Source organism: Ixodes scapularis, unplaced genomic scaffold (genome assembly GCF_016920785.2).
Source record: "Ixodes scapularis isolate PalLabHiFi unplaced genomic scaffold, ASM1692078v2 PGA_scaffold13__105_contigs__length_92229423, whole genome shotgun sequence".
In the NCBI taxonomy this organism is placed as follows: Eukaryota; Metazoa; Arthropoda; class Arachnida; order Ixodida; family Ixodidae; genus Ixodes; species Ixodes scapularis.
In genome coordinates this window covers 22,941,655-22,959,786 of record NW_024609839.1, presented here as the reverse complement: position 1 = coordinate 22,959,786, position 18,132 = coordinate 22,941,655, and the positions used below count along the sequence as shown (strand labels likewise).

Here is an 18,132-nt window from a genome sequence, read left to right as displayed (position 1 = left end):
AAAAGCGCAATCCCGCCATGACGCCACGGTCTTGACTATTCTTAAGTAAATGTACCGTGAGTCCCATTCAATGTGACGCTAATTGAGCCTTGCATGTATTTGTAGTGCGATTTTACACGACGGTTTTCTAAACACACTTTCTGTGTTTATATACAGGGTGTTATTCTAGCTGCACCAAAATATTTAATTAAAGGTTAAGAAGTTATGTAAATCTGATTTGCACTCTGTTAATATGGCTTGGCGGATATTAGTAATATAACCATCACTATTATCAAGCTAATTAACTAAAATTTGCGAATAAGCTTTTTTAATTACTTTAATAAGGATATAACTTTATATTACAAACTTTTAGGCGTTCGTGTACCAAGATTTTTGCTTTGTCGAATTCCCGTAATCAGCTCGTGTTCTGCGATATTCGTCCCCGAATTCAGCACTTTTTTCAGGCCAATGTAATGAAGTTTGGCTATAGCACCCACTTTCGCGGGGCTTGTAGGATTGAATGAAAATATATTTGGTTAAGTATTAAATTTGAGAACAGATATTAGAACACGGGCTGGTTAAGCGAATTCTAGAAAATGGATCCGTCTAGGCATACATCCACCTTAAAGTTTGTAACATAAACATATATCCTAGTTAAAGTAATAAAAAATTAAAAAGAAAACTTTTTACTTACTTAGTTTGATAATAGTGATGGTTATATTTCTATCTAATGACCGCCGAGCAATATAAACACGCGGTTAAAACCGCATTCATATTACTTTTATTACTTTATTTAAAAAAATGGTGAGGCTAAAAATAAATACACTGTATGTTATTAACAAGGAATAGGCACTCCCGCACCAAGTACGGGAAATTTAGGTCTCTCTGGGGCGACTGTAATGCCAAAGGAGACCAATGATGAGATCTAGATTATAACTTAGAAGAAAGCCAGCGAAAGACGCTGATACTTTAGTACCAGGTGGGCGACGAAAGGTAGCCTTTAGTTTCTGATTATCATTGTGGTATTGCTCGAGTGACGTTATTTCAATAAAAAAAACCTTTCAGAAATATTGGTTGAAATAATGTTCGTATTTACTTGGCGTCCAAGCCTCATGCTCTGGGTCGACTGTGTAAGAGAGACTGACTTAAGACAGAGATTGATGACGTGTCTGCTTTTTATTGGTTTGTGATTCAGTTATATTTGTTTATTTTAAACCGCTTGTCCACAGTGGATGCTTTCCCCCTGAACGTATTCTGTGTACAATATCAATTTCGCGAATTTCGGAGAGAAATAGCAAATACTACACCAATAATGCGAATTAGAAGAAGGCAATATAATTTCTTTGCATTTATTATTACAGCTGTACGGGTTGCGGAATTTGCGAGAAAATATTGCGGACAACGGCGGCATGAGGATCGCATACAAGGTAGTTTTTTTGTTTTCTTTCTTCGTGCACTTAACGCCCACAAAATTGTAGGCAAGCGCCAATTTTGGCAAATTTTCTTTCTCATGCCATGTCGAAGTACTGAACAAAGAGACAATATTATCGAGCAAATAAATAAAGAAATCGGAATTTATTTACTTGCTAAAATAAATAAATAAACAAACAAAATAATGAACGACACGAGTTCCCTCTTTTATAAAACGTTGGCCTCCTGTGGTGGTTTGCTTCTTTTTTTTATTACTTACGCCTATTGTAAGTTCCACCGATACGCGGTTCAATTGATTTAGACTGTGTTGTAATTGATTGAGTAATTGATCAAACTATGTCATTGTTTAAAGAATGAATTCATGCTGCATTTGCGTTTTATTTATTATATTCGCTTTCGGGGCACTCCACTCTAAGCACAAAGAAGCTCGCGCTTTATCCCTGGGCATGCTTGGGTGTGCTTTCCTCATACCCTGACCACCAGCAAAAACGCTTTTCTCCTAAACCTTCAACTGGCTAGATAAGAACGAACGCGTCAATAATTTGTGTAAATGGTTTATTTCTTTTCTGCAACACAAAGATGCATACACTAAAAGTTACCGCAATATTTTTCTTTTTTTGATTTGAACTATATACAAATGGTTAATACTTATTTTTCATCTGCCAGTTAAGGATATATACATATGCCTATGTCAGAGGTATTGAACAATTGAAAACAAAATTTTGGATCCAATGTGCACGTTCTACAGGGTTACAAAATGTTGATCTTCTACTGAATTTTTTTTTCGCTACTGCAGCCAGAACGCGGTCAACACGAAGGACTCCAAAGAATGGCGAAGAACGCGTTTTTCGCTATTCTAGCATCAGCTTGCAACATTTTTAAATATATTTATCACATTTAATAAAGAACTTGTGTCTCAAGAATACTAAATTTAGAGTTGCAGATTTGCATTTTGAAGGGTTCTCGTTTTGTAAATTGTTTTAGGTCTACAATACTGTTGATCTGCCAGTAGAGGGTTAACAATGCCAATTCTGCTTGTGGAATATAGGGGTGGTTCGACGGTCAGCCCAGTATCTTGAAGAAGACTAATGTTGCAGATTAAATGCTACTCCGCGTCAATAGCGTTTACGCTAGCATGTTATTATCCTCTAAGAATACATGACCACGGACAAACGTTAATTATGTTCATTTCACTCTAGACCACCTGTGTATGATCGCACTCGTTTTCAGAGGGTGATCTTTCGCGTTCCCTGATTTGGTCAAATTTTAATATGTTCACAGCTCGAGTCTACAAATAATTAAAATAAAGGTGTGAAGAAGGACACGCTTTGATTATTATTGTAGTGTGCAGACTGCACGGCCCGCTAGGAGATGGCGTCACCGTCTCATTGCCTATCGCGTCACCACCGTGCCCAAGCCGTGCGCGGCACGACCAACGGACGGTAGACGAACGGCAGCCATGATGACCGACGCCTCGCCGGCCGCTTATCTTGTTATTAAATAAATCTATCTTCGAATACAAAACATAACAATTATAAATGGTTGATTTAATTCAAAGGAAACGAGAAAAGGTGATGATTAAAAAATATTTTTGATAGTATCTGTTCCGGTCCAGATCGTGACTAGAACGATAGTGAAATCACTTTTGAGGCATAATTTAGTTCTTGAATTTTTGACTGATTAAATATAAATTTTGAGATTCGGGCGACTATTTTTTGTTACACCAGACTTGTTTACATTTCGCAGAACAGCAAAACTTGCTACGTATTTTACAGCGCAGCTCTTAGGGGCCCGTTTCCGGCTTGAGCGGCGTCGCCGTCGGCGTCGGCGTAACCGCAAGGTCACGTGACCCCCACAGGTCACGTGACCCCTTAAGTCACGTGACCCCCTGAGGTCACGTGACCCCCCTCAGGTCACGTGACCCCCCTCAGGTCACGTGTCCCCCCTCAAGTCACGTGTCCCCCCCTCAGGTCACTTGACCCGCCTCAGATCACGTAACTCCCTGAGGCCACGTGACCCCCTCAGGCTACGTGACCCCACTGAGGCCACGTGACCCCCATAGGTCACGTGACTCCCCTCAGGTCACGTGACCCCCTCAGGTCAAGTGACCCCCTCAGGTCATGTGACCCCCCTCAGGTCACGTGACCCCCCTCAGGTCACGTGACCCCCCTCAGGTCACGTGACCCCCCTCAGGTCACGTGACCCCCCTCAGGTCACTTGACCCGCCTCAGATCACGTAACCCCCTGAGGCCACGTGACCCCCTCAGGCCACGTGAACCCACTGAGGCCACGTGACCTCACTGAGGCCATGTGACCCCCCTGAGGTCACGTGACCCCCTGAAGTCACGCGACCCCCGAGGTCACGTGACCCCCCTGACGTCACGCGGGCCCCCTTAGGTCACGTGACCTCAAGGAGTCACCTATCCCTCAGTACGCTTCCATCTTCCTCCTCAAGAGCTGCGCTCTAACCGGCGTTACAGGGAATTGTAAACGGCTTCCATTTTTTTAACTACAATAAGTTAGGAAAACAAATATACAAACTTCATATGAACGCGATAGGATTAAGGAGCTTGTGTCGCGCCGGCTTCGGTGGCTTGACGCCAAAATCCTTATTGGTCGATAGGGTCATGACGTCACAGCCCCATGACCTGGCGCGGGAATTTCATACAACCCACAACGCTCACATGACGTCACGCGTGAAATGAAAGTGGTTAAAATTTGACATGTAATGGGAATTAAAGGCCGCCGCATGTCTCAAATTATTTCACTTTATAAAGTAAATAATTTCCCTTAAAAATGTAATATAAGAAATTTAGCCGGGATTCGAACCCACGACCCTTCGGCTGCGGGCCAGACACGCCGTGCAACGCACGGTTGCACGGCGAATGGGAAGGCTATGCAAACAGGGCCTGATAATGCCATCGCGTTCCACTCTTTAAAGGAGAAGCTTAAACGTCGCCCAAGTTTTTTTTTAATTATTAAAAAAAAATGGTACAGACCTGACAATAGTTAAACTAGTTTAAAGGATAATGCCATTTGTAACCTTCAAAGTTATGGCATAAATTATATTGCAAATGAAATCTTAAATATGTTCAATGGAACAAGCGCTCAGGATTTGTAGTTTGAGTTGAAATTATTTTAACAGGAAAAACAAATTTGTATACAAGACTAAACTCTAACTGCACGACTTTTAAGATTTTTTTGAACAGTTTATTTTTTATTTATTTTGTTTTGTTCAATATGAAGATATCTTAGCTAGCATCGTCTAAAATAGCGGCAATCTCAGATGTCATATATGGTTTTGAGATATATAGGCTTTTGTTTGACTATATATTTTTAAAGTTTTGACGGAGATGTAAATCTATGGGTCGTCGCCATTTATTTTGGCTTAATATTATTCTTCGACACTTTCTCACAGCATTTATTGGCAAAGACTTACTAAACAGTTAAATTATGTAGAAGTGATAAGGACACGATATGTTTTTTTATTATATGTCGATTTTCTTACACTGGTTTGTCTTTTATCTAAGCTCCTATGTCAGAGAATAAATGATATCACATAAAATAGAACAACCTTCTGGACAACAATTCTGATCGCCTTATAAGCTTCAAGATATGCATGAAATTTTAGATTAGCCTATGAGATATCTATGGTGCATGCACAGTGAAAAGACTAAATAATTGTACAGTCAAAAATTATTTTGAGCATAGCAAAACCAAACAGTTACGTTGGTGTATCATCGACAGCCAAGGGAGCAAGACAATGCTCAATTAAATTAGTTTTCCGCTTGACCCGATATTTTTTTTCTAAATTGTTCCATTTCGCGACGGAACTCCCGCTCCTGTCTAAACGAACACGTGATTATCAATTAGCAACGCTCACGATCTATCATGCCTCGACTGCAGCACGTTGTACGGCGAACGTTTGATCGATATTGGCATGGTAAATATTCAAAAGCAACCATGAACTTCAGCGAGCCGTCGTCTTGCTGCCACCAGAAAACTCTAAATGGCAAAATAGTTCAAGATTATTGTGTGCAGGCCTATTGTATTTCTGGCGATTCATATGAAGGTAAACCTGTGATCTTCGGCAGCTCTAATGGGAGCGTATCAAGTGGCGCCAGTGAAGGCGTTCGCACTTTCCGAATCAAGAGTAGCGAAGTACGAGATGATGCACACGGGCCACTAGGGATGCCAGTTTATGACGCTGACACTACTGAGAGGTCGACAACGCGGCGCGACACTATGGGCCCAAACACGACTTCGGAGTTTCGGTGGACACCAAATTTACCGCTTAGTTTCTTGCGACTCATGAGTTCTTTTTACTACGCCATTATTTTAGATGACATCACGTTTTTTTGTTTTTTTTAAAGCAAAAGCATTTAATTTTTTTTCGTGAATCTACCTCCGCGCAAAACACGAGTTGAAACCACTGAACCCGCAATTCTGTGTACGTCTGCGGTCCCCAAAGTAAATCTTATATCTCCATTTATTAAATAGTCACAGGTAAAGTACCTGTACGTCACATACTATTCCCAGTTACGACCACAGCTCAGTAAAACAAAAACAGCTTGCAGGTAAGCCAGATGAGTATGAAAAACTGTTCGAGCTCATTTTGTCTGCGATAGTACAGTGCTTATCAAAGGTACAGCCACCACTAAACAACCAGAAATAGTTCTTTATTGCCGGCTATTCAAAAGCTAAAGTGGTCACTGCAAAAGCTGGAATGTTTTCCCCGGGCTGGGTTGTGAATGGAGAGCCAAACCTTCACCACGTTGTTACGTAGTTTGGCTGTTAGACGCAGAAATAGAACAATGTTCCAAAACCGGATAACCCCGTGGCGGCATTGAGTTTGGGGATCTCTGTACTAATGTAATTTTTTATACACCCATCTTGCAAATTGCTTAAATTTAAAACGAAATAGAATACCTTTTACTTCAAATAAACTTCTTACTATCGAACTAATTAAAGCTGAAAATTTGTAAGGCACTAAGTTTTGTTCATCATAATTGTGTTAACATTTTTTTTTATTAGAAGTGCATGAAGGGCAAGTGTAAGTTTGGTGATAGTTTATTACTGACACTGCAAAAAAATATAAGATAATAATGAATCATGAGCTCCGAATGCTTTGTATATTCTAGCTCAATTACCTGTTTGTAAAATCTTTCTTTTTCATGTATAGCTATTTTTATGCGCAAGTTCTAGCAACGTAGGCTCGGGTTAGAAAAAAAAGGGATTGTTGCGCTACACTTTGTGTGTTCCTGAAACTAATATACATTTTAAGCATGTTTCAGTTGGGATTGCAGGCAACAATTGATTTTTTTGATTCAAGTAATACGCTAGAACCTGCTTATATCGCTGTTTAACCGCTAGCACCTCTTTAAATCATTTATATGGCTAATTAACATAATACTTCACCTCTGTGAGAGAACATGATCTGCAAACGCGCTACACAATGCTTCGGAAAATAGCGATAACTGCTCACTTTAATGAATATTATGGATGACGTTACAGGCTCTGCAAACGGCCCTAACGCGGACTCCTGCAAGCCGAGTGAAGCTACCTGGACTTGAGAAATACACTGCAGAGCAGCTCTTTTTTATTTCATTTGGAAGTGTAAGCCAAAATATTCGACTTTGACTTTAAAACTACCGGGTGTGTCAGCTATTTCGCGAAGGCTTTAAAATATTGTGACTCTCTGGCGTGTCAAGCAAACACAGTATTGTTCCCAGTTCTATAGAGCAAGTCAAGATATTTTTGTTATGCTTCAAATTGGCTAATTAACACAAATTAATCAGCTAAATGTTTAAATTATGTTATTTGCAAAATATTTTTAAGAAAAGTGTTCCAGGGTGCCATGAGAAACATTCCACCATATAATAAGAGCAATAATAATCTCTGAGAAGGGGAGCGAGTGGGACAAAGGACAAACACAAACCTCCAAACACAGCTATGTGTGATTCGTGTGCGACTGAAAAAATCCGCCTGGTCCTGGTATCGAACAAGGAGCCTTTCCATTTCCAGTGGAGCGCTCTACTCAATGATCTAACCAGGAGTTAGACACCTGTAGAACAAACGGATTTTATCAGCTACCACCAGTCTAACACCAACATGGGGGAACGGTCCGGCCTGCCTTTCAAGGTTATGATGTTAATGCAAATAATGCAAAGCTGCAAGCGAGCTGGCCAAGAATAAAGATAATACTTCTCGGAGAAGGGGAAGATGGAAGATGAACGAGAAACACAATTTTCAAACACGGCTAGGTGACTGATGTGCGACCGAATCGTTTTCATCAAGGTAGACTTGTGTTTGATGCTATCGAACTTTAGGAAAATTGGACGAGATTTAAAGGAAAGGTTATATTTTACCATACTAACGCGGAAAGTTGAGTTAGTTGGTAGGTAGACCCCATATTAAAACAGCGCACAAGCAGAGAAGAAATAAAGGGAACACGAAGGACAGGTCGCTTACTCCCAACTGATGTATTGCTAAAGAAAGATGAAGACGAGGCATTATAAATAAAACACAAATGCTTGATAAAAAGAAAAAAAATTGTAAGACACGATTGAGTTATGCTAAACAAAAGAGAAAGAAAAACAACAAAGTTGGAAATCCAATGAAATAAAAAAAAAATTCCAGGCCGGCCAAAATCACTAATTGTATGTGTTGGCTAGGAATGATACTGGTTTCTTACTCAATGATAGCAAGGAATGGCAATGGCTGTCACATTGATGGGCTATTTTTTAAATATATACTTTCCATATCTTTCTTGTTTGTCAATCTCGACATTCCCTAGTATAGTTGTATCCCTCACAATAAATCTGTGAGGTGTTTGCGCACTTTCCTTCGTATCCTCTCCGCTTTCTCTCTGCTTGTCCGTTCTTTCAATAAGTTTCCTACTTGGCTACCCGGTAGAGAAATTGTGATGCTAGTGATCTTATTCACGTGAGCTTTCTTTTTTTTTATCGAGCGCATTTTCTTATGTTTTAAACTACTAGGGACACTAAGGCTTCTTTCACGGCAACGACACAATGGTATGTTTTAACATGCACAGCAACTTTGTATTGGTGGTTTTGTGCACATGCTATTCTTTTACAAAAAAACAGCTAGTCAATCAATGTTAATTTGTCAATTTAACGTATTGTAAAACATATATTAGCTTGCCCAATTGCGCCGAGAAACTTAGGAAGATGAGGAGGCGAGAGCGCTAAGGGCACGTGAGAATGCCGAGCTCTGGTTGGATTGGTTAGCGGGTACACCTAAAGCCAGCCGCCTTTGTCTCCACTCTGCTCGTCGAACGCATTCGAAAGCAAGAACCAAACGCCGGAGGCCGGCCTTTGGCTTTCTAAGGTGCTCGACGAGTGCGGTAGAGACAGGCAGCCTTTGTCTGCTTAGAACGCGGAACGCCAGGGTCCGGCGATTTTCTCTCGCAATGGAACCCGTGCAGTGTGGTCATTTCATGCCAAAGGAGACACGGTAAATTTTTCCTGTCTGTAATATGTACGAAAAACATTAATTCGGATAAAGATGCCTCCAAACTTCTGTCGCTTTCGGTACAAATTCTCGTGTGCCTTTTGTGCTGCAGTGCTGTGGGAGAACTGCCGACGTTGCTGACTTTTTTTCTTATTCATCTGAGCATGGGCTTTGAGTTTATGTTTTACCCCTCCTACTGAAGCGTTAAAAAGGGAGAGCGGTATGAATAAGTGAAAGAGCGCAGTGTACATTTCCAAATTTGGAAAGTAGACGATGGCGGCCTGCGTTCGTCGGCAGTTACCTGAGCAGCGGTAGAGTAGAAGTAAGACGCTAATATCATTAGGTAACGTAAAGAGGACACGGACGCATGGGAGTGAGAATAACGTCCACTTCAATTGAATAAATCCTGTGTTGATGAGAGCGTTAAAGACCTCGCTGCGGCGTCGCGTACCGTTGATGCCTCGCTGGCGAACGCCGGCGTGTGCCGCCTACGAGGCGGGCACGCCTCAGCAACAACAAACTGCTTTTATATATGTTGGACACTAGCCTCCTCTATACTCAGAAAGCCTGGCACTTCGATGACGGAGCCATAGAGTGCTCGGTCGCAGATTTGGAGCGCGAGGATCTGGTAGCACAAAGCATCAAAGGGCATTTTCTCGGGAAACCTGGACGTCAGCACACAGCTTTTGTAGCGGCCGAGGACCCGAAACACACTTCTTACCTCGGGAGAAGCGGGTTTCGGCGTCTTGCCGCAGCGAGGCGCCAGTCACGTGGCTCTCCTTTCATCCGTTATCCGGCATTTAGCCGGCCGCTTCTCGTGCCGGACTTTGTCAGTGTATAGGAGTCTGTGGTTGAACATATGAGAAGGAATTAATATTTTGGCTATTTCAAAAGTTGTGGGTATCACTGCCAAAAGTGCTTTTTTCTGGCTCTCAAATATGGCTGTTTCGGCGCAAACTGGAGATTTTGCCATTTATTTAAAACGCAACAAAACAAGGGTTTAAAAATTTAATACACGCAATTCATTTATCAGTTTTAAAAGAATAAAGACAAAGAATGTCTTAACAAACACCCAACTTCAGATTAACTAAAATAATTTAAAAAAGAAAAAAAAGGTTCTGTTCCATTTCGACTAAAAATGGCGTATTTCCATGTTTGGATTTTGGTCTAAAATAGGAAATATTATTAAGTAATTAGGCGGCCGCCTAAATTTGTGTGGCACTAAACTGTTTTAGGCAATGTTTTTCTTGACCACATGGGTTTTAATAAAATTCCAAAAAATATAAAGCGTGACATCAGCAAAAAAAAAACATTTTTTTTTACAAATTTTTTTAGATTTTAGGTTTTTTAAGAAAAAAACATATGAACTCTTTGTACACATCCCAGACATAAAAATTGCCCTGTCTTTTTTGGCATGGAATGACTCAGTGGAGAGACAGGCAGCTAGCTTTAGCTGTACAAAACTAATCATTCCAATCAGAGCTCGACGTTCTGACGTCCCCGCACCCTCGCATCTCCTCCTCTCCCTCACTTTGTCGGCACGTAGGACTTCGCAAAATACTGCGTTAGTTTAACACGTATGGCGTGCACCAGCTTTGTTTTTTTATTCTTGTCCCCAAGTTAGTTGAAACACCATGTATGGCTTAGGAACGGAGGAACATTTCGCGAATATGAGTGCTTTTTTTACGTTGTTAAATTGGTTTCAGCCACTTTCTCTACAGTTCAGACTTTGCATGCTGCTGAAAAGAATTGTGGTCATATGCGGGCGAAAGAATGCCTAGTTATTCTTTATTGCACTTAACCAGGGGTTACCGAACCCTGCCCGCGGGCCAGGTTCGTCCCGTGGAGGCGTTCCGGGCAGCCCAGGGATGGTTGCGGTCTTTGCCACGACGCCCAGCCCGCGGCCCGCTGAACCAACGCAAAAAACAACGGCTCGTAAAATAAATCGGTGGCGCGACACGCACGGAAAGCGCAAACGAAGATATCAAAAACGATTAGAAAAAACATTGGTGTCGTGTGAATATTCAATATTGTCGATTAATACTGTATTCGATATTCGCTTCGAGATGAACTCAGATATTCGTATTTCTCGAAGTGTTGATGGCGGCGAGTGAGCCCCGTTGGGCGCGATTCTTACCGAGCACCGATGCACTGCGGAGAAGTAACATCCGGGGAGCTCGCTTCCGCGGGTGTTGCTTCTCCGCAGTTATCCGGTGCTCGGTAAGAAGCGGGCCCAACGGGGCTAACTCGCCACGATGAACATTTCCAAAAGTACTATTATTGCAGTTTAAGAGGAAAGCCCACTTTCAAAACGAGATGGTGCACGCGCTCGCGTGGTGTATGGAAAAAGAAACGGAAAATTCGTGAATGTTGATAATTGCAATACAGTAAAATTTTCAGAATTTAACGGTGGCTATTATGATAGAGTATATGTAAGGCAAAGATGTCCAGAACACTTACGAGCATCATTCGGAATTCTTTGTTTTTTGTTTTTGTCTCGAAATTCTAGATTTATTTAAAAATATTCGCATCGCTAAAAAAAAAAAAAAAACATTTATAAGTTTTCGAATATGTATAGCTGGGCATCATTATAGCTTTGATTTTATGTGAAATACATCGTTTACTTGCCAGTCCCATTTAAGCAACAAATTTTCCGAAGTCACACTTAATAAATATAGTTATAATAAAATTAGCTTAGCTTAGATATGAACAAGGGGTCGCTTCGGAATAACCTTTTGCGAGTTCAGATGGGTTTTTCTTTAGGCATGGCCGACTTGAAATACTTAGAGAAACTATTTTATATTCGATTAAAAAATATTTGGGCAAAACCTCTCTTCGCTTCAAATTCCATTAAAACTCTAAATACACTATCTCCACATGCCTAGGAAATTGTGTCCGAACGCCAGTTTATGGGTATATTATTTAGTGTACACTGTCATTACCAGAGTTACTATTCGTAGTATCCTAATTCATATTTGCGTAGCTAAAAAAAAAAAAAAAAAAAAAGAAACTTTTTTGCGTTTTCGTGCGTCTCACGCTTACTGTTCTTTCCTGATCTACCGTTTTCATTAGTATTCTGTCCTGTGTGAATATGCCGTAGTTTCTATGCAATTTGATTTATGTTTGGTGAGATCTCATGGTCACAATTATTTTGTAATCTAGTTAGTGAATGTCAAAATATTTCATTTAAAAAAACAAAGTATATGAATTACATTTCTTTTTGAATTTATTGTCTAGTTTAAATTTTTGCAGTTAAATGAGTGCTTATTCAGTTGTTTTTTTGGTTTACTTTCTTAAATTTAATATTGAGTCTGCAACAGGTCCCCAATCCGGAACCCTTGCCAAAACGTTTGTTGACGCTACTAATTTAATAATGCGTCTGAGCCCAATGCTTGAAAATTATGAAGTTCTTAACTCTGAAACTTGTTTTGAGCTCCTATTAAAAGTTTAAACATTCTAAAATTGAGGTCCAGGAACGAACATGCGAACTAAATTTACCCCTATAATGTATATTATTTTCTGGTCAATCTGTATTACCTCTATAAACACACGTTATTCCAACTTCTTTTGTCACAGATGTTCTGCAACAAAATGACCACGGACGCAAGGATACAGTTTATTCGTGCAGACCCCCACACGGTCCCGAGACATAGGTTAGCAAATTTCTACTAGCTAAAAGCTAGTTTCTCTTCAAACGAACCATTGCTAATAGATTTCATTATTACACTCTTAAAAGGGTAACCTTTAGTAGAGGGTACGTGTTTGGAAATTTGTACCTTTTAATATGGGAGTTACAGTGTAACCACAAACACTACTACCCTCAACGCAGTAGTCCGCCCAGCCCCACAAAAATGCGGTAAAGACTGCGTGCACTTATCAATGCACCCTTTTCTTGAAAAAACACCAGAAAAAATGCAAAGTACGCTTTTTATATACTATCTACTTATGTATACTTCTCAGAAAGTCATTTTCGCCAATTTAAGACCCTCCTTGAATATAGGTTTTAGCAGCAAAATTAAACACGAAGCACGTCCCTCGCCCTATAATCGGCCCTCATTTAAAGTTGACTGTGACCCTTGTCATTTTTACGCTTACATAGGCTCGCTGATTGCTGAATATGAACATCCCACATAAAAGTATGAGCTTGGGTAGCATAAATAATGCAACAAATGTTGAAAACTACTCTCTTTATTGTCAAAGCCTTAAAATAATTACAAAAAAATGAAACGCCCCGTTCACAATGATGTTCCAAAATGAATGATCTTTTAATGCATGAAAATGCTCGACATAGGTCACAGAAGTCTTCATTGCCCCAGCTTAACCAGCAATGCTTTCAGTTTTCCGTTTATAACCGTCGGGGTGCAGTGCTCTTGTGCAAAAGCAGTTTTTGGAGCAGTATCAACAGCTGCGCAAGTGCGATCACGAGGGCTTTCAACAGTGTGCACGAATAACTCGGTGGAACGTTGTCCTTGTTTTGTGCCGTAAATCACAATCTTTTCAACTGTTGCGTATATGTGATGGACAGACAAAGGAGGTTTGTCTGGCACCTCTGCCTGCGGTATGAACAGACAAAAATGAAATTACCTCGCCGAGCTTGTGGATTTTTTCAAATCATTGGTGTGCTGATCGTTTATCAATATTGGTCTGACAGTATGTGGATTTTGTCTCTCGTTAAAAGTAGAACAAGGCGACATAGTCTGCCTGCATGTAATAAATGTTCCAGTCTTCACTATTTTGCTAACCTAAGGCGTTATATTGTTACTTACATAAATCATATACATCAGAAGTATTCAACTTGATAATGGAAATATCGGGCAAGACAAAGCACAAAATGAGTATTGAAACCTACCGTACATGGTTGATCAAGAGGTACTTCGCTCCAGCTAGCTTCAGGTGTCGCTCAACGTCAGAGAAAAAACAGCGCTTTCCGTGCATTTCCGGAAACATGTTGACTGCATTGATCCCGACGTCCACGAGGGCCGACTCTTGCCTTTGGCATATCAACTCGGATTCAAAGCCAAGCTGCATAAAATAACATTCGGTATAGGAACGTGAACCGAAGCTGTGATGTAGATTCAATACTGCGTCGAGTATTAACATTTTTCTCACTAGCCAAACGTCAAGCATACCTCGTGAAGATTTGTCGTCTTAGAGTAGTCCAGATGAAACAGCAGCGACGACGAGTTCCGATCCGAAAGCATGCATAACAGCCGCGCGCGGCCACAATTGCAATCCCTCCGAAATTGAAGTGTCAGTGGCGATGGTAGTGAAGGGGTGAAGGCGCCAAAGTGTCTGGTCACGTGAGGTTACGTCTCTATAGTTTCGGAATTCGTTGAGCTAAAACGGTTGTGTTCACTCTCCCTCCTATTCTGTCTCCTTCTTGCACGTGTTGGCCCTTCCCTCACCCTTTTCCTTTCTAATATCCCTGTCAGACGGGCACGTTAAATGAATTTTAAGCAAAATGACATTACAAGTAGGCCAATCCGCGTGTATTACACGCCACGCGGCGCGTGCACGCGCCACGCGGCGCGTGCACGCGCCACGCGCAGAACCAGGATCACCAGCTGATTCGCCGAGCGGTGAATGACACTCGATCAAAATGACACTTACTTTCCCGTCTGACAGGGGTATTGTTATCTTTTCGGGAGGAAACAAAAAGAAACAATCGTGTCAATCGTGTATATGTTTCCCGTTCTTGTCCAATGTTACACAAGAGTCGCAGCATAACGGGTCCCTATCATTTCGTTGAAACTCGTTTCGTGGAATTACGTTTCATGGACAACTTTTCCTGGACAGACGTTTCATGGGCACACGTTTCGTCGACACTGTGACGTTTCGTCGAAAATGATAGAATAGCTGTGTGCACCGCGAACAGGCCTCGTTTTTTCTTTCAAACTTTTTTTTTTAGGAGCTTTAGTGTTTTGACGTGGGAACTTTCTATATTTTGACGTGGGGAGTATTCAGGACGCTCTTGAAGATTCTACCAAAAGACGCGACGCGCGGAAAGATACACTTTCTCTGGAAACGACCCTGCCACTTCGTCAAAACAGTCGCAGTGCGGGCGGCCAGCCCGCGAAGGGTTGCATTTGATGACGTACAGGCGCGTCGATCAGGCATGTTGGGGAAAGCGTAGCCCTCATGAGCAGCGCAGAATGTTGAATGTTTTAAGAATCTAATTTGATAAAGGACAATGTTCGCGAACAAAACTTTCCGGCTTCGGCAACGCTTCCCCAAAGGTTCGGGCGAAGACGCGAGCGAAACCATACAAATCGTTAGTTCCGATATCAGTGTAATCGGTAAAAAAAAAATATATACATAGTTTAAGTTGGTGGGCCAAGATGGCTACGCACTGGTTCGCCCTTCTTGGCCCAGTCGGCCGTCTTTCATCCATCCATCCATCCAGCGGAAGACTGCGCGCCGCGCAGGCGCAGGGGCCACGCGGAGGCGCAGCTGGCGGAGCTGCATAGCGAGCTGTCGACGAAACGTCGCAACGTCTGTCGATGAAACGAGCGGGCGCTCGTTTCCACGAAATGATCTGTCGATGAAACATCGCACTGTCGACGAAACGATTGGTCCACGAAACGTCGTTCGACGAACTGATTGCCACCGCAGCGTAACCACTAAATCTGATACTAGACCCCCCCCCCCCCCCCTCAAAAAAAAAGGATAAATAAATAATCGCGGTTTTAATCTTTAAGGCAACGGAAAATGGTATGAAACATTTAAGAACGACTTTGTAACTTCTAAAATAGAAGCTTAATTCGTCTATAGGTAGCCATAGAGGGTACGCCGTTAAGAGTGTAGTTAATACTTACCAGAAACCACAAGACTCAGAATTATAACTAGGCTAAAAACTTGTATTTTTCTATAAAGTCCGGATTTTCTTTTCGAAAAGCCGTAGGACGCATTGGTTTTACAATACTTTTAAACACGAGAAGAAGAAAAAAAACGGGATTGATACAGAACAAGGCAGCCACCAACCGCGCCAGTCTATTACCGGAGCTGTTAAGGGCAGGTTCCTGAGGATCATGTCCGGTACAAAACACTTGTCGACAAAAACACCTCTGAACAGCTACCGCCATCTATAAGCGACGGCGGCAAGCACACAACCAGTATGGCTGCCGCCGTCGCTCGTAGATGGCGGCAACCTTTCCAGCTATCATAGGAGAATGGATAGTTGAGCGGCACGTTGGTGGGAATTCATCGTAGGAACCAGCGAGAAAAAACAGACAAGGACGAAGAAGAAACACACATGACGACCGCAGCGCTCGCCACGTGTGTTTCTTGGTCCTCGTCTGTTTTGCGGGCTGTTCCCTACGCTCTTATCAGTTTCGGTTTGGACTCACGATGGGTCGGTCGCGTACCCTTTCGTGGAAAGCGCGGCAGGAGCGGTGACGTTCGCAGCAGCGCGAATCGGGCCGCAACCGACGTTAAGCATTAAAACAAGACAAGAATAATTCGATCAGCATGAATTTTAAAATAAAGCCAAAACTTGTTTCTGGTAAAAAAAGAAGTTCCTTTTATTACTTAGGATTTTTGAATAGCCAGGCCCCTGGAGTTGCTGACTACTTAAAAATAATTTGTAAGAAGGAACCACTAACATTTATATATTATCACAATTGTTCAAATCAAAATACCAACGTACTCTACCAATTTAAGCTAACAGCGTTGATGGTTGGTGATAATATTTTGCACCTTTCTGTGACATGGTTCACTAGACTAATAGTAGCAAACTATTTTCAACGCGTGTCCTGGTGTATACGCTTTCTAATACTAATTCGCGCAAAACATTGTTCTTTTATTTACAGGGTAAATGTGGCTTTGATGAACTCTGTCGAATTTTCAAGCGCTTTCAGCTGCAGAAACGATCGAAAGATGAACCCAAGACAAAAATGCGTGCTCTGGTAATAAACATGTTCATTGAGAATTGAAAAATAAAGACACGAAAGAACACAGCGGAGTGTTCAGCGTTTTATTTAAACATAACTACATTACAATTGATTATTCAGCATGTTCTAGCTTACTGAAAACAGTCGGCGTTTGTTAAACGTTAAAAATTATTATAAGAATATTTCGACGCACTAGCATTTGCTTAGTTATTCTGATAATGGACCTCTACCTAGGAGCGCACATACCCCATTAGTGCAAAGTGGGCTCTCCTCGGGAGACCCACAGGAGCCCTACATGGGCAGCCCACATTGGGCGCAGCTTGCGGCCCAAAGAAGATGTCGGCAGCTAACAACCCTGCTGACAAAAAAGAAAAAAAAAACATTTGAAGTTCAAACGGGTGGGAAACTGATCGACCAGTTTGAATCAAATGGGTGGCAAACCTGTGTATCCGTTTGGATCAAACATGATTATGGGATACGGGTACCCGTTTGATGCCCGTGCCCGTTTGATACGGGTGCCCGCTCAACCAGGCACGTGACCACATATGTGAACGCGCCATTCGGATTCGCAAATTATTCGCTAGCCCTAAATCGGTATCGTCTGGAATGTTGGTCATCTTAAACTCATAGACCTATTTCTAACTTGGAGGAAACATGTGGAAAAAATCGTGCTCGCGCAGGTGCTTGCAAATGGGCAGGAAAACAGACACAAGAGATGATTTTCAATTCACCTAGAAGTTTATTACAACTTATTCCGTAAGCAAGTACAAACGTGCAAGCGATCTGTGAAATGTGAAGAGGCACTCTAAGCTTTTATACAGCCGAGATAATTTCAGACTATAATGGCAGACTCTGGGGGAAATTATTTTCCCGGCTGCCGCAAGATTAGACGCTGCATAATTCTATAGATAATCTGGAAGAGTACGCGTAGAACGATCAATCGTTGCCAACAAGTAAGTTGCAGTGCACTTACCCTAATAAAGCGGACTTGAAAGATGTAATGCAAAATATCTGTCGACACAGTCAATGCAGGACAACCGCACACACATAAAAACAAGAAGGAAGGCTCCTTGAAGTTTCAGCACGGTGTGGCGCAAAAGCTGTCATTTGCCGAACCAAACCAAATCGCAAGAATTCCTGACTTCTTCGCAGAATCGCTTGTTGCCGATATAAGCGTAGGACTTTTCGAACACTGATAGCTTTGGTGCTCATCCAATAAGTTGTCGAGAGACATCCTAATAAGACCGCAAGAAAAGGCGACGGATCGAAGCAGGTAGGACGAACGAATTTCGAACTGCACAGGACAATAAGCAGACAAAAAACAAAAGCGGCTGCCGCCCCCCTCTCCCGGGTCACGTGA

The 18,132-nt window shown here is 41.8% G+C and overlaps 1 protein-coding gene across 1 annotated transcript in view; it reads left to right on the top strand.

Annotated features, from left to right (window-relative positions):
• The window catches only part of LOC115332169 (neprilysin-11-like), a 97,648-nt gene extending 80,857 nt beyond the window's left edge, over window positions 1–16,791 (top strand). The window contains exons 17-20 of the mRNA XM_040216233.1: window positions 1,341–1,406; window positions 6,925–7,026; window positions 12,460–12,536; window positions 16,692–16,791. Coding sequence (XP_040072167.1) covers window positions 1,341–1,406; window positions 6,925–7,026; window positions 12,460–12,536; window positions 16,692–16,791 — 345 coding nt within the window. The remainder of the gene's footprint in view (window positions 1–1,340; window positions 1,407–6,924; window positions 7,027–12,459; window positions 12,537–16,691) is intronic.
• The last annotated feature ends 1,341 nt before the right edge of the window (window positions 16,792–18,132 follow it).